This window comes from Mustela erminea, chromosome X (assembly GCF_009829155.1).
Source record: "Mustela erminea isolate mMusErm1 chromosome X, mMusErm1.Pri, whole genome shotgun sequence".
Classification (NCBI taxonomy): domain Eukaryota; kingdom Metazoa; phylum Chordata; class Mammalia; order Carnivora; family Mustelidae; genus Mustela; species Mustela erminea.
Genome location: NC_045635.1, coordinates 15,406,932 through 15,423,575, shown reverse-complemented (window position 1 = coordinate 15,423,575; position 16,644 = coordinate 15,406,932). Strand labels below are relative to the sequence as shown.

Here is a 16,644-nt window from a genome sequence, read left to right as displayed (position 1 = left end):
ATTAAAATATCCAGCAGCTCTAGCCTCAGTATCCAGCAGCTGTAAGGAAATGCTCCTGATTTGTGGGTTTTCACTTCCTGGTTTCACATCTTAACCACATCCCACATTGGCCCAGTGAGTCCTTTCTGCCGTCTCGGGACCCATAGCTGAGAATTCTTAAGAACAGTCAGACGTGGGAGGCAGTGGCCTTGGACTTGCATCCCCTCGAGCTGTAAGACCTCTGGTAAAACACTCAATCTCTGTGTCTCTCCCTGCTTGGAAAAAGGGCGTTGGGTGTGAGGGTAGTACCTCTGCGGTACTCAGCAGTCTTTGGCACACAGTAGGTGCTCAATAAATGCTAGCTGTTATTATTTTATTACACAAAGCTGGCCATGAATATAAGGGCGGGAATGAACAGGGCCTAGTGTGGACATTGCAAATGTGCCTGCCTTGGTGTCCATGGCCTGTGTTTCAACGTGTGAATGCATGGCCAGGTAGTGTGTGTGGCCATTGTACGGTATGGCAATGAAGGAGAGACCTGTAAGATGTGCCCTGTCAAGTCTGCCTTGTCCATACATTTTTTTGGTGGGCCGTGTGCACATACATGCTCGCATGTCCGTAAAACCTGCATGTGTTACTTCTTGCGGTTGTGTCTTGGGAGTTAAGTGGTCCTACCTAGAAAACACACACAGTGGCAAAGGACAGTGGCAATGGCCCTGACACGAAGAAGGGAGAACATATGTACTCTCCTCTTTCTAGTTGTTCTGATATTGATTTGTATTGTTGGCCGTGATCAGCAAATGCATTTAAATATCTTCAAGACCCCGTTTATTCCATAGGAAAAAGCTCAAAGTAATGTGTGAGAATGAGTTCATGCGGATTGGGCTCTGGGAGTGAAGGTGGTAGCTCAAGTTCAGGGATGCTAAGCCACGGCCTTAGGCAAGTCATCCTTATTCTTTTCCAGTTTATAGCAACTGTTGAAGGGAGATGACATTATCATCTATGTACCTCCTCAAGGGAGGTCAAGACTGCGTAGTAAACATCAGTGAAATGCTGGGAGGGGAGAAATAGCCAATGACATCCTTAAACTCTCTTAAATGTTGGATGGACAGAGGCACCTGAAATGCAGTGTCTCCTGACATTGGCAACCCACCTTGAACTGGGTTTTAGATTGGGTAGATCTGGCAAACAAGACTGGAACGGTGAAGTGCAGAAGCTGAGCCCTAGAAGAGCAGCGGTCTGGGAATTCGCATGAAAACCTGAGGCTCTGTTACACAGTGTCACACAAAGCAATTACGTTCAGATTACAGAGAATGTGGGACGAGATGTAAACAGAATCGGCTCGTCCAAAGTTGAAGGAGAGCTCTGAACTCAGGCAAAGCAGATACTGTGGCTCACTAGCTCAGTGTCCTTGGATAAGTCACTGAACCCCAATTTTCTCATTTGCAAAATGGTTGCTCATTCTGGCTCCTTTCTGTTTCATTTTAACTCAGGTGGTGGCAGGGTGAGATTGGATGATGGATAGCAGAAGTGCTTTAGAAAAGACCACAAGTTATCCCAGAGCTGCAGGGAATAACCGTTTCTGCCCAGGGTCAGGTCAGGTGGCCTTTACCATCAGCAACCCCTGCATACCTCGCTGTGGGGCTCGCTTTTCTTAGTCCTATATGTTGGCGATGTGTTTGATAGGACTTGGTGCCGCCAACGAAATAACCTTCTTAGAGGCTTTTAAGAACTATTGATGAGCCTGGCAGATAGAAACTAGTAAACTTGTCATTCTTCCTGATACCAGACAGGGCTTTAGAGAAGTTGGAGGCTGAGATTCGGTTCAAGAGCAATCTCCTTATTCTGTTCCAGGTCCTGAGTCCACGGTGTTAGTCTCTCCTTGAAGAAGTCATCACTCTCTCTTTTGCCATTTGCGTAGCACCAGGTTACATGCTATTTTTTACAGAGAGTTTTATAAAGAAATGAACTTACATGTAACGGCATTTTATGATTTCAGCCAGCACTGGGCGTTCAGATGTTATTTTCAAGTCACTTTTGTCCAGACTGGTGGCTTCTCTGCTTGTGTGTTAGGTTTCGGAGGTTTGTGTGTGGACTTGTTCTGCGTTTAGATTTGTATGTGCAGCGTTTGCTTTTACCATAACATCTAGCAGATAAAGCTCTTCACCCATTTAGGGTAGAACTTCATCTTAAGAGGTGTCTATGGGGGCGGGGCACGGGAGTCACAGGGAGAAGGAGGTGGGTGCCGAGATCACCTTGCCGTCGTCTTGACCTTCTGAGCCAGAACGGGGAATCCGTACCCTTTACAACAAGAGTGCTGTATTTGCCTCTCATTTCATTGGACACCATGGAATCACGGGAGAGTGCTTGGCCCCGGACTACCACTCTTCCTCACTCCCCACCAGGGAGAAGCCAGCTGGGATGCGCCTTCACGGCCCGGGAGAGTCGGGTCCTCTGTGGGTCGCCCTGTGCCGCCTGCAGACAGTGCTGGCAGCACCTGGCAGTTAGCCCGAGAGCTCTGCCTTTGTTCTCACCAGGCCCAGGCGGCTTGTGGTTTTGTACGAAGGGGTGCAGTGTATTTGTACAGTTGCCAAAGATGTGATTAGACAAGATATCGATTCTGAACTTCTGCCCCCTTTCTTCTGTTCGACTCGGTTCTTCCGTACCGAGGTTCAGGCGGAGAAAAACGGAGCGGAGAGAACTAGGCCATTGGCTTTTGAAACATATTGATCAGTGAGCCCATCAGATGGAGCAAAGATCTTCCCCTTTGTATGATGTCATGCTGCATGGGGGCCTCAGTGTGGCCTGTGATCACCCCTGCAGGGATTTGCTTTCGCAGGGAAAAGACTAGAAAAGGAGAAGAATCACTGTAGGCAGTATCCAAAAATAATGTCAGCATTTCTAAATGTGTTTCCTTGAAGTCGTTGATCCCTTTGGTTTTCTAGGCCATGTGGTGGCAGGAGGGAACAGTGTGAGGTGGTCAGCCTCGAGCGACAAACTTCGGAGCAATGCGGGTGTCACTTCTTCTCTGCCATCCACCTCTCCCTGGCTTGGGCCTCTGCTGCTGCCTATCTGTCTGTCTCCCTACCCCACCCCCATCACACATACCACATGCATGTTCTTTCTGCCCACGGTGCATGTCTGTGGTGTGGACAGTCGCATCTGTACTTGAACCAGCTCTATGCCAGGGCCTCCCAGTTGGGCCGCTCTGGGTGAGCGAGATGCTGTGACCTTGAGTGCCTCCGGTCAAGTGAAGTGTGGTTCTGGCTTTTATCTTGATTTGCCTGGGTTGGCTCTGTGTGAGCAGCCAGGGATCCTGCTAATGGGTCCCCTGGGACAGAGGGAAGAGGACCGAAGTGGATTTGTTGAAGCCCTGTGGGGCATTTGAAATGGCACCAAGGGCAGGCTGAAATCTACTAGCCTTTGCTTATCACGCCTGAGTTCCAGCGTGTTGAAAGGGTGATGATTAGTAAGAAAAAGGCCAGGCTACTTTATCTTTTCCTTTGCACATTTGGGAAAAATTTCCTCTGCCTTGCTAGCATTAGAAGCAGACCATTCTTTTTATTCTACCATATCACATCAGCTTCCATTAAAAATCAACAGCAGCAAGTACAAAGCCCCATCCGTGGAAAAGCGTTTAAGGCAGCAATGTGCTCCAGCGCTTCAGGGGAGGGCTTCTTGCCTTCTGCACCAACGGATCGGTTTCTCATACCCATGCCTTTTTGACCCAGCAGCTTTTAAAAGACCAAGAAGCATTGCTCTGCTTTCTACTGCCTCTCTCTGAGACCAGAGCTGCCGTGCCTCTAGCCATGTCCCAGAGAGCATATTTGAGACAAGTCAGCTTAATTTGCCTGCATGCCTAGGAAGCCTCTCTTTAAAAGCCAGTTTTAAGCCAAGAGCTGTGTCTAAATATTTTGCTTTTCCCATTCAGGCGAGCGACGGAGGCGCCGCTGCCAGGTGGCATTCAGCTACCTGCCCCAGAATGACGATGAGCTTGAGCTGAAGGTTGGCGACATCATAGAGGTGGTAGGAGAGGTAAGTGTGCCAGGTGGATGGGTGGGTGACCTCGTGCGGGCGCTCAGGACCCGCCCCTGGTTGGCCTTGCTGTGGCGGATGTTAGAGCCTAAAGAGACCTTAGCCGCTATCTGGCTGAGTCTCTTCTCCGAGGAACTGGGTTCCTAGACAGGAATGCCGCCAAGCCCATTAGGAGCAGGTGTGGGCCATTTGAAATTCCAGCCTTTCTCACACAGTGGACAAAGGGCTTCCGAGATCCCGGGCCCCTGCCACAGCTCTTCTCCTCTCCTTCAACTGCCAGTAGACTCGGGCTCTACAGAGTGACCCTGAGCCGTCTCTTGAGGGTGAATTCAGATTCAAAAGGAAGGTGAAGAAGGGACATTTATAGAAGACTAGTAGTATGAGACAGGTATGACAAGGTTTTTACACATTGGCCCATCGGGTGGCCCATCGCAAGCACTTTGTTTTGTGGATGAGAAAAGAGGCTCAAGAGACTCTAGAAGGAAAGAAAAAGAGAGAGACCCTGGAAGAGTCAGGGCTGAGGGTTGGAGCCAGGCCCACCTGGCTGGAGACCCATTGTTCCCTCCACTGCACCGCATTCTCTTACTGCTGCTTGGTCCTGGGTACTCGGGGCCACGCCTGCTGGTGGAGTGTCCCACCATGCACTGACATGGGCCTCTCGGGCTCTTCTCCCCTGTCCTGGGCTATCCTGGGCTTCAGACTTAGAACCTTATCATTCATTCTGATTCAGCTCATGTGTCTGTATATAGAAATACAGTTCTCCGAGAGCTTTGGTTTCATGAGTACCACTGGACCTTACAGAAACCCATGATCAAAAAAAGAAGCTAGAAGGCAAGGAGGGGATTAAGTGAACTGTGACTTGGGTCCAAGTAGAAGGGCTGAGGCCCAGCCACCAGATTCCCTGATGTTCATATAAACATAAAGTGAGCATGCGTCAAAGTTTTATTTAACTCATTAACGAGGGGATCTGCAAGATGATACAGTTGGCTCAAAGAGAATTGTGGAAGAGTATTTATAATGAGAGAGAGAGAGAAAATACTTGATTCAGGTTGCTAAGGCAGATGCAGAAGTACATACTATCCCACAGGGCAGTGCACTGCAGCCTTTGAGGTTGTCTCTTCTCTGGGAATAAGGCACTTGTATCTCCGACTATCCAGATTCACTTTCATTGGTATCTGAACAGAATCATTCTCATCACTTTTGGTTTTCTGCCAGTTAACATCCGCACTAAGGGAATCATAGTGAATATGGTGTCAGACAAAGATATCTCTCGAGAATCAGTTACTGGGACTCCCAGTGTGACACTGGGAGGACACAAAATAACCCCTATCGCCTATTTCCTAGTTTTGGAGAATTTGTATTAATAGGCCATTGACCATTTTGGAGAGAGAGAGAGAGAGAGAGTGTGTGTGTGTGTGTGTGTGTGTGTGCAAGTGAGCAGGGGAAGGGGCAGAGGGAGAGGGAGAGAGAGAATCTTAAGCTGAGCACAGAGCTTGACTCTCAGCTCACTCCATGACCCTGAGATCATGACCTGAGCTGAAATCAAGAGTCGGATGCTTAACCAGCTCAAATACCTAGGCATCCCTCATTCATCATTTTGTATCCCTGTTGCCAAGCAGGGCACTTAGGAGATATTTGTCGAAAGCTGACTGAGTGAAACATGAACGGACAGCAGAGTGGAACATTTATGCTAGTGGTAGAAGGACAAATTTGGTAAGACGGAATCCATGCAAGAAGTTCCAAAGGAAATAGTAAATAGTGTGACTAACTTAAAAAAAAACGTTAAAATTTTGGTATAATTTGAAGAAACTTCAGCAAACCGCCCCTAGAGAACAACAAATAAGAAACATTTTACAATAAATGATCATGAAAAGTTATTATATATATCACTTATGAAATTATACTAAAAAGGTACTATAACAACGATAAATAGTAAATAAATCTGCCATAAACACAAATCCCACAAAGAAAAACCTTTACCATGAGGAAATGTTCCACACTCCTCTTAATTAAATAAATGCAAATTAAGGCAATAATGGGTCCTGCTTTTGAGAATCCTAAGAAAACATTTTGCGGTTAAGACTTGGTAATACCAAGGAGAAGTGACAACTTTGTATATCTTTATGATCCTAATATGAAGCTATTTAGCAGGGTATGGCAAGAGCTGTAAAAATCTGAACTAACATCCTTTGAGCCAGTAATCTCACTCCCAGGAATTTATCCAAAGAAAATGGTTAACAGAAAAAAATATATATGTGAAACATGTTAATTGCTTGTGATAATGAAAAATAATCAAGAGAGAGAATAGTTATGTGAATTGAGTGATATTATTCAGCTAGAAGATTGTGAAGACATTAAGATGGTAAACCCAGAGGTCTTTAAATCTGTATTTATTACAATACTGTATACTATAATTTTCTGTTAAATTCTGCTAACCTGAGAACTTTTCAACAGCAGGGATCTGGTTTTGATCTATCTTAAATTACGTGGTACTTGGAAGAGTGCCTGAAACCTAATACGTACCTTAATGAATGTTTTCTGAATAAGTAAGTGAATAAATGGAAATATGAAAAGATTTTTTTGCAAAAGAAATGAACAGATCAGGACACAAAATTGCATACACTAGGACAAGCCATGTAAAATACATCTCTGTCTGTGTGATTGAAGACTGTAAGGGAATGAGAATTGAAAATTGTTGTGTCACAGAAGCAGTTTTCCTTTAATGTTATAATAATGTTTTATGAAATACAAAGCAAGATAAGGAAAATTATTAACACATTCCTGGGAGATAGTGCCCACCCTCCCCTGCCCCTTGGCTGTAGGAAATGCGGGCTTGGATCACTGAAGGAGAGGAGGGATCACAGTTGTTAGTTAACTCTTTGCACGGAGATGACTTAGGACATCCCTGCTGCAGGACCAGTGTCCTCTTAAGTGCCACACTTCATGATGATCTTGCTTCCCAGAGGAAAAAGGAAAAATATGTAACCTAGGATATTTATGTAAAATAAAACATAAAGGTTGGCCTTTTCAACCACATTTTTAAAAATTATATGATCAAAAATGAGTTTTCTCATTATGTCAATTGACTTGTAATATTGCAGATACTGGGCCATTGTCACTGCATATTATAAAATATATCTTTTTATAATGGATGTATAAAAGTCAGTGGGTATTTTCTCATTCCACCGGAAACTAAAAAATAAACATCCCAAATCACTAAGAACTCTTCAATCACAGGGATAGATTGAGGTAAGACCATAGTTTTGCAAGACTTGGAAACCAGTCAATCTATTGGACAATAAAAATACGATAGATGATATCATGTATATGTGTCTAAATATGTTATATTATTCTTGACTGATTAACAGATTGATTCTACAGTATTGCAAAGCTACACACACACACACACACACACACACACACACACAAATGCACACACACACCCTACTCCAAAGGGGAAAAAAAACCCAGACAACTCTCAGGAGGATTTTGGAGGTATGGACTCTTTTTAAAATTAATTAATTAATTGATTGATTGATTAATTAATTAATTTTCAGGGTAACAGTATTCATTGTTTTTGCCCCACACCCAGTACTCTGTGCAATCCGTGCCCTCTCCAATACCCACCACCTGGTTCCCCCAACCCCCCACCCCCCGCCCCTTCAAACCCCTCAGATTGTTTTTCAGAGTCCATCGTCTCTCATGGTTCACCTCCCCTTCCAATTTCCTTCAACTCCCTTCTCCTCTCCATCTCCCCTTGTCCTCCATGCTATTTGTTATGCTTCACAAATAAGTGAAACCAGATGATAATTGACTCTCTCTGCTTGACTTATTTCACTCAGCATAATCTCTTCCAGTCCCGTCCATGTTGATGTAAAAATTGGGTATTCATCCTTTCTGATGGAGGCATAATACTCCATCGTGTATATGGACCACATCTTCCTTATCCATTCGTCCGTTGAAGGGAGACGCAAATTAAAACCACATTGAGATACCACCTTACACCAGTTAGAATGGCCAAAATTAGCAAGACAGGAAACAACATGTGTTGGAGAGGATGTGGAGAAAGGGGAACCCTCTTACACTGTTGGTGGGAATGCAAGTTGGTGCAGCCACATTGGAAAACGGTGTGGAGATTCCTCAAGAAATTAAAAATAGAGCTTCCCTATGACCCTGCAATTGCACTCTTGTGTATTTACCCCAAAGATATAGATGTAGTGAAAAGGAGGGCCATCTGTACCCCAATGTTTATAGCAGCAATGGACTGGTTTTTTGAAAAGGGTTGAATCAAGTAGAGAATCTTAAAACATGATATTTTTTATATATTAATTAAGTTGGATATATATCTTATTTAAGACCATTTAAGATATTTTATATCTTATTTAATTTTGCCTGAAAATATAAAAACGCACATTCATTTGCCATTTGTCACCATAAGCTCATAGGGTCAAGGTGTTTTCCTTGAATATGGGTTTGTTGGTTTGAGTTCCATCCTCTCTGCTTCCATAGTGCCTCCTTTATGATTTCCATCAGTTTCTTTAAAATGGATTGATACTGTGCTCGCTTCGGCAGCACATATACTAAAATGGATTGATACTAACACAAGGAAAGCAACCAGAGTACTCCCTCCTTCTAAAGAAAGTTCTGCAGTACAGTGCCCCCCACCCTGTCTCTTCTGGTTGTCTTATCTGCACCTAATTTGGCAGCAGGTTTTTTTTTTTTTTAACTTTCACGTCGTTTACCTTTTCCCCTCATCACCACAAACTTTGTCTTCACACCTACCTGGTTTTTGAGCCATGTAACCACATGGTGGGCTCACAGAGCAGCGGCCTGGTGCAGGTTTGGGTAGATGCAGCCTGACCCCCCCAACTGCCAGGCCCGAGTGCTCAGCCCAGATGGGTGAGCTCAGAGGAGGAATTCTGAAGGCAGGGCTGGCTGGGCTGAGTGCACCTGGCAAAGTCACCTTCCTCAGAAAAGCACATAGAATTCCTCTGTCTCCTGACTAGAGACAGGGACCCAGCACCCATCGTTAGATTCAGCTTTGTGAACCCAAAGGAACTGGGCTGCCAGTTCGAAAGGAAGAATAGCAGACTGAGTTCTTGTTGCTGTTTTTTTTTTTTTAAGAAAATCACTATAAATACACACTTGTGTCTTTTTTGTCCAGAGTGGAGAGGACTGGTCAATGCAGGTGAAATTGTAATTATAAGACCAGAGATGGTATATAGACAAGCTTGTCAGGAGTAATGGCATTTGAGGGCCTCTAGAGTTTCCAAACCTGGCTTATTGACCTATTTTTTAAAGTGCATTGAAACCTCTGTGTTTTCCTTTCTGTGTTATCCAGAGCCTTCTCGTGTTAGATGAGCTTGGTCTCAACAAGTCTGTCTGAGTCGGGGCCCAAAGGAATATTCAGAGATTCTTGCTTTTATTTGTTCCTTGTGGTTTGTTTTTGAGGTATTTTTCAGTGGTCCCTAGTCAGGCTCGCTGTAGATCAGTGGCTTTCATTTCAGATTTTAAGCCTGACCTGGCCTTATAGTTTGCAAAGGTGGTAACTTGCACTTTCAAGAAACATAGGCATCTTCTCATACCCACAACGTGGGTTTGGTTCTCTCACCTTGAGTTCGATGAGCTGTTGAAATTCTTCAGAAGTTTAACTCAATCAGACAACCTTTGTGGGTATGGATGCGCAGTTATGATATTGTGAGTTTTAATAATAAGAACTATGTATGTCTGCTCTCTGGCACAGAGCTCCTAAAACTCTTGGAATTTCCTATAAGAGTGATAAAGGTGTCTTCCCTTATGTTAATGAGGTGACTTTTTGAAACACCTGAGCAAAGAGGCCAGTTGCCAGTGGAGCCAATGGTGGAACTTTCAGCCCCACCCACTGACCCCGGTGAGGGGAGAGGGCCTGCAGGTCGAATCAGGTGCCAGGAGCCAGTGAGTTAATCAACCATGCCTATGTACTGAGGCCTCCGTTAAAAACCCCAAAGGACAGGATTCAGAGAGCTTCTGGGTTGGTGAACATGTGGAGGTGCGTGGGGAGTGGTGCCTGGAGAGGGTCTGGAAACTCCACGCCCTTTCCCCGTGCCTTGACCTGTGCATCTCTTCCATCGGACTGTTCCTGAGTTATATCCTTTTCTAATAAATCAGTGACCTGGTAAGTAAAAATCTCCTGCTCTAGGAAATTAATTGAACCCGAGGAGGGGATCATGGGAACCTCTGATTTATGGGTCCGAAGGGTAGGTGACAATCTGGACTTGCAAGTAGCATCTACAGTCGGGGGGGGGGGGGCAGGGAACAGAGCAGTCTTGCAGGTCCGAGCTCTTAACCTGTGGGATATGCAGCTGTTTCTGAGTAGAGAGTGTCAGAATTGAGTTAAATGGTAGGATACCCAGCTGATGTCTGAAGAATTGCTTGTTGGTGTGGGAGAACGTCTCTCACCCCCACACACATTGGAACTGGGTCCAGGGTTCCCAAATAGCAGGAAATCCTCATTTCATTCTTGATGTAAGAACTTCAAAGACTTGCCTTTTGTTTTGTGCTTGCCCATAAGAAGTCAAGTTTATTTAAAAGCTGATTAGTTACTAGGTAACCCAAGTATACCCAAATTCTTACCCATCAAGGCACCCCTTGCTTTAGAAGGGTTTATCTTTTCCAAAAAAGAGATAACATTAATATAAAAATTTGTTTATTAGAATGTGATAATCCAAAATGCTTAGGCTGCTCTACAGTCATTTCTTCCCGTGATTTTGGGTAGACATGTCTGGTGATATAATTTGCAGAGGTGACAGAGCATGTTAAGGAGAGGGACGTCACGATTAGAAGAAAAGGTGATTAGATTAGCATCATCAGCCCACAAAACAGACTACAACTGTATAAAAGCAACATATTTGCAAGTCAAAATGTATTTATAAGAGATTTGCAAAGCTATGGGATTTATCAACTATTTGAGCTCTTACTCTGTGACAGAAACTGGGTTCATGGAGAATTAGAGATTTATTGAACGGAAACTGTCTTGAAACATGTTCAGTATAGTCAGGGAGGGTAAGATATGCACAGCTAAGAAGGTAACTAAGAACCCAGGATGCTAGGAGAGCAGCAGACGATGGCACTGACAAATGAGGAAGGATTTAAAAACAAAGGCACTGGGGCGCCTGGGTGGCTCAGTGGGTTAAAGCCTCTGCCTTCAGCTCAGGTCATGATCTCAGGGTCCTGCGATGGAGCCCTGCATTGGGCTCTCTGCTCAGCAGGGAGCCTGCTTCTCCCTCTTTCTGTCTGCAAACAACAACAACAACAACAACAACAAAAAAAGCAAAAAGCAAAAACAACAACAACAAAAAGGCACTCAGCGAAGGTGAAGAGGATGCTTCCGAGAACAAGAACTTCAACCACAGGCATGGGGAAGATGAGAAGTATTTGGATTCTTTCAGCAAGCACAGGGTATATTGTGTAAGGTGCTCGGCTGGTCTGGGATGGGGGGTGGGGGGCGGTGGACAGGGTGTTGGTACAGCCTTGCTCCAGAGTCAGGGATGACCTGTGAAGCTTCTGCGGCAGGTGTGGGGTATCAGGAGCAGAAGCTGGCCACTGCGGCAAAATGCACATGAGATAAGTGACAGTGCCTCCTACACTGAACTTTTTTAAATAAGATTTTTAAATTTTATTTATTTGTCAGAGAGAGAGTGAGCGAGCGTGCATAAGCAGGGGAAGCAGCAGGTAGAGGGAAAGGGGAAAGCAGGCTCCCTGCTGAAGTCTTAAATGGAAATTGTGTATGTTTTCTTCAGTCATTCCCCTTTGAATTACTCTGCAGATTTCTCTTTTGAGGGGCCTCTTTCATGTGGAATAGGCTTATTCTCAGAAGAACGAGGGAATAAAAAATCACTTTCCTATGTGTATGGAATGTTGTAGCTTTGCCAGAAAGAGGTAATCAGACAGTGAACTACACAGGAATTGGGGGAAAATATTGGCCCCGGCCTTTAGGACCTAGAGAACACTTGTCTGTTTGGCTCAACCAGCTTTCCTGTCCCCACATCAACAGGAATGGTTATTTAAAGCAACTAAAATGGAAAATAATGTAGGTGTTTATGCCATTAGGGAGTGGTTCCCTTAAAAATATTTTTTCACTAATTCCACTAATAGAAAAAGATGTTTTCTAGAAACAATTTGTATTTTTTCAGCAATATCCAAAAGGTAAAACTACACGTTAGAACATTTATGTGACATTCTAGAAAAGGTGAAATCAATCATAGGTGATGAAAATCAGATAAGTGGTTGCTTGTGGAGGTGGATTGACTAGGAAGGGGCACGGGGAATTTTCTGGAGTGATGGAACTTTCTGTATATTGATAGAGGTATGGGTTACTTGGGTGCATATATGAAAACTGATTGACTTGTACTACTAAAACGTGTACATTATATGAATTATACCTCAATTTTAAAAACTTTTAAAAACTAAGTATTTCTCTGGCATTTAAAAATTTTTGAAAATACTTTCCCTTACCTCTCAAAGATGGGTGAAAGGGCCAGTGTGAAAATTCTCATTTAATTATGTCTGAATACATTTTTAATTCAGATATAATTGAAATTAAACACTGTATTAGTTTTAGACATACAGCATAATGGTTTGATACATGTATAGTATATGTTGTGATGAGGTTATAGCAATGATACATAGTTTGAAATTGTTGGGGCGCCTAGGTGGCTCAGGGGGTTAAACCCTCTGCCTTTGGCTCAGGTCATGATCCCAGAGTCCTGGGATCTGCTCAGCAGGAAGCCTGCTTCCTCTTCTCTCTCTGCCTGCCTCTCTGCCTACTTGCGATTTCTGTCTGTCAAATAAATAAATAAAATCCTTTAAAAAAGTTGTTTTTTAAGATCTACTGTCTTACCAACTTACAAATATATGATACACTACTGTTAACTATAGTCACCTTGCTATACATTACATCCCTGGGATTTATTTATCTTATAAATAGAATTTTGTACCTTTTGACCCCTTCACCTCTTTCACCTACCCCCCAGCCCTTGACTTTGGCAACCACCACCATGTTCTCTGCATCCATGAGTTTGATTTTTTTTTTTAAGATTCTACATAGAAGTGAGATTATATAGTACTTGTCTCTCTCTGACTAACTCCACCTAGGGTCCTACCCTCAAGGAACTAGAAAAAGAACAAATGAACTACAAGATTGGCAGAAGGAAGGAAATAACAAAGATCAGAGTGTGAGTGAAGGGAATCAAGTCTTAAAAGATCATAGAAAAGATCAGTGAAACTAAGAGTTCATCTTCTAAAAAGATAAACAAAATAGACAGCTCTTTAGCTAGCCTCACCAAGAAGTAAAGGGGACTCAAATAAAATCAGAAACGAGAGAGGAGAGGTTACAAATGATAACACAGAATGTCAAGGGATTGAAGGAGACTAGTCTGAGCAATTATTCACCAACAAGTTGGAGAGCCTAGAGGAAGTGGATAAATTTCTAGACCTATAAAGTCTGAATATATTTTGAGGAAACTTTTAGAAATGTTAAGGTGTGGGCCTTTCCTTAAAGCTTGACTTTTCCATTTTGCTTTCTGGGAAGAGTGGAGAAACAGCTCTGGGAACAATAAAGCTGACCCCATTTACCTGTGCGCCTCTCCCTCCGCCCTGCTCCTCTGACTGAGATTTGGACTACAAAGGGTTAATTGCGCATAGAAAGCCATAACAGCCCTTAAATGGGTCTTTCTGTCTTGCTACTCACACCCTGAGGTAGACTTTAGACCTGGTAAAGCTGTTATTCCCTTTCTCAGCACAGTTTACCAGGTAAAACTTCAAAGCTGGTTAAGTCGAAACTATTCTGAATGTCTCTGTACCTCGGACAGCCATGGTCATCTTTGTATCCACAGGTGTTCTCTCTGTAGTGCCTTTAAAATGTAGATAATGTGTGTAAAATTGGGGGGATGTGTTGACATTTGCTCAGCTGCTTCCCCAACTTCCAGCAGGGCTAAATAGCTAGAGATGTGCTTTTAGGGTTCTGAAGCCACTTAGCTGCTGGTGATTGTGAAGACACAGGAATTGCAAGGCCCCCAATGCAAACTGTTGAAATGCTTTTATGTGTCTTTCTTTCTCGAACACAGCCAGGTGTAAACTACCCTATTTCCTGTTCTGGACTGAAGACAGGGTTCTCTCTTAGGACAGAGCCATGGGCTCCTGATCTGGCTGGCTTGGGCTCAGGGGCACAGGGTGGAGGCTGTTCTCAGCCCAGAGGCACTGCCGGCAGCAGGCTATAGATGAGTGTGTGTTGCGGGGGGGAGGGGGGCATCAGTTCCCCTTTATTACTCCCTTTGGGGCAGAAATGGTAAGCCCTTGGTGACATCCATAATCCACAGTTTATTACAAAGGGACACATTTCTTTCTCTCTTTTAAATATAGAAACAAACATAAGCAAGCTTGATTTCTAAGCGGAGGTGCACAGGTTCTGTATGGTCCTTTCTTTGTTGCAGGAGCTTCTCAAGCACACTGTGTTTGTTTCATTCCCCGGTGAATCTGCCCCAAGGCCCTGGAGCAGTGCGGGATAGGTGCTTATTAAATGTAGGTCCAATAGGGAGGGGCGCGGAGACCTGGGCTTGGTGGGACTTCCTTAAGAACAGTGGCTACCATCATCCCGTCTCTCGGTCCCATTTGCTCCTCATAGCAGGGCACATCATTTTGTGGGGTAATCAGGGCTTCAGAGACCCCCCCATGGAGGGCTCCCCTAAATTTCCCTGCTTTTCATTCTTATTCATTCAGAGTTTAGGGTACGGTGCTTTACTCTTTGAATGAATGAGTGAATGAATGAATGTAATCACTCTGGGCTTCACTGTCCTCATCTTAATACAGGAAGTTGAACTCTAGAATATTGCTGCAGAGGAAAAGTGGGAGAGTGACCCTCATTTTTTTCTTTTTCTCGTATCTCTAGCCTGAATCTTAGAACCAAAGCAGCTGGCTATAAGAAGGGATAGTACTGAAAGGTTCTTGCTGGTACAGGGACCAGACCCCGCCCCCACCCCGCCACCACCACCACCACTGTGGCACCTATAATGAGAAATGAACCCCACCGGGCCCTGAGCGGTGGTTGCGCTGCCTGTCTCTCCATACCGCGTGCCTAATGATAGAGCTCTGCTGCTTCCCTGTTGGCCACTCCTCTCAGACTGTGCTGTGACACTGATATCAGCACCTGGGGGTGTGGTGAGGCAAAGACACCCCTGTTTTCTCGGCAGGCAGCTAACCAATCCCTCACGTCAGGAGTACTTCCTTCGGGGATCTCAGGCTCCAGCCGCTTATTAGTGGGAACAGGGATGCTTTAGATACTGTCGAGCTGAATCAGATGGAATTGGCCCAGCTGCCCTGTGCTGTCGGGGATTCTGCTAGGGACTGCTCATTTGCAGTCCACGCCCTTGGTTTTTCCCTCCTGCCCCATGATTCTGGGAGAAAGAAGGTCATTTTATGGTTCCTCATTCAGGACAGGCACAAAGGATCCCCCACCACAAATCCGGTGACTATTTCTATTCAGGCTCATGGCGAATTTTCCCAACCGTCCTAATCCTATAAAAAGCTGCTTGAAAGAATAACACATATCGGTTGAGTCGGCATAGAAACATGGAATGGTTTCAAGTGAAGTGCTGTTAAATGCCACGATGTGGTATTGAACAGTCACTGGGACAGTTGTTCATAGATGTCTGGATTCTTTCCCTAAGATTCTGTGATCACGCAGATATAATTGCCGCTCCGCAAGCCTGCCTCCCGTGAACTCCCTCACAAGTACTCCAGACACCATTCTGATTGTCTCCATCCCACAGGTTCTGTCAGCTTCCCCCTTTCTGGAGTGTCTCACAAACATGCCCCCCTGCCCTACTTCTATGTATCTACCATTTCTCCTCTTCAAGGCCAACCTTAATTTTTGATTTCTTTTTTTCTCAAAACCTTTCTGTAGCATCCCCCACCTGGGTGAGCTTGACTTTGTGCAACAGGTTGGTTTGTGCTAAGTCATGGCATTTCCCCCATCTATTTACCTCCCATTGCTAGTTTTTAGTCACACCCATCCTCTCCCTTTTAACCACATGCCCTTTCTACCTTGGTAGATGGTCATCTGCTTCAGGGAGGAAAAACCGTGTCCTGTACAGTTTTGTGTCCGTAGTACAGAATCATAATACATCTGTCTCTAACACTGATCGAGTGTATGCATTATCCTCATTGTACAGACAGGAGCCAGGGTTCCCTCGGTAGGAAATATGAATGAGGTTATGTAACTGCTGAGCTTCAGTAGGATTTGAACTGGGCTTTTTTGACTTTAATATTCTTTATCCTTTTAAATTGTTTTAGCTGTTAAATCCTACTTATCAGTTTGAGTTGGTGTTATAAGCATGTGGTAAAAACAAAACAAAACACACAAAAAAACAAGTCCAAGCATTCAGGGTCTCTTTCTGTTACATTGCACGGCACGAGTAACAAGCACGAGTACGTGCTTGTTCTCAGAATGTCCTGTTATTTCTCTTCAAGAAGCCACCTCGGTGTTCTGACTTGTGACTTCTGCTCTTCTGTTAGTGGTTCCATCACAAAATCTTGGGATGACTTTTTACCTTCCTCTTGCTTGTCCCAGCTAATTGGTAGCTCAAGACCAGTTAC

The 16,644-nt window shown here is 44.3% G+C and overlaps 1 protein-coding gene across 6 annotated transcripts in view; it reads left to right on the top strand.

Moving 5' to 3' along the window:
• SH3KBP1 (SH3 domain containing kinase binding protein 1) overlaps positions 1-16,644 on the top strand; it is a 337,564-nt gene that overhangs the window by 175,760 nt on the left and 145,160 nt on the right. For all 6 annotated transcript variants that reach the window (XM_032331651.1, XM_032331653.1, XM_032331647.1 and 3 more), the window contains one exon: positions 3,911-4,014. In XM_032331651.1, the coding sequence (XP_032187542.1) occupies positions 3,911-4,014 (104 nt within the window). The remainder of the gene's footprint in view (positions 1-3,910; positions 4,015-16,644) is intronic.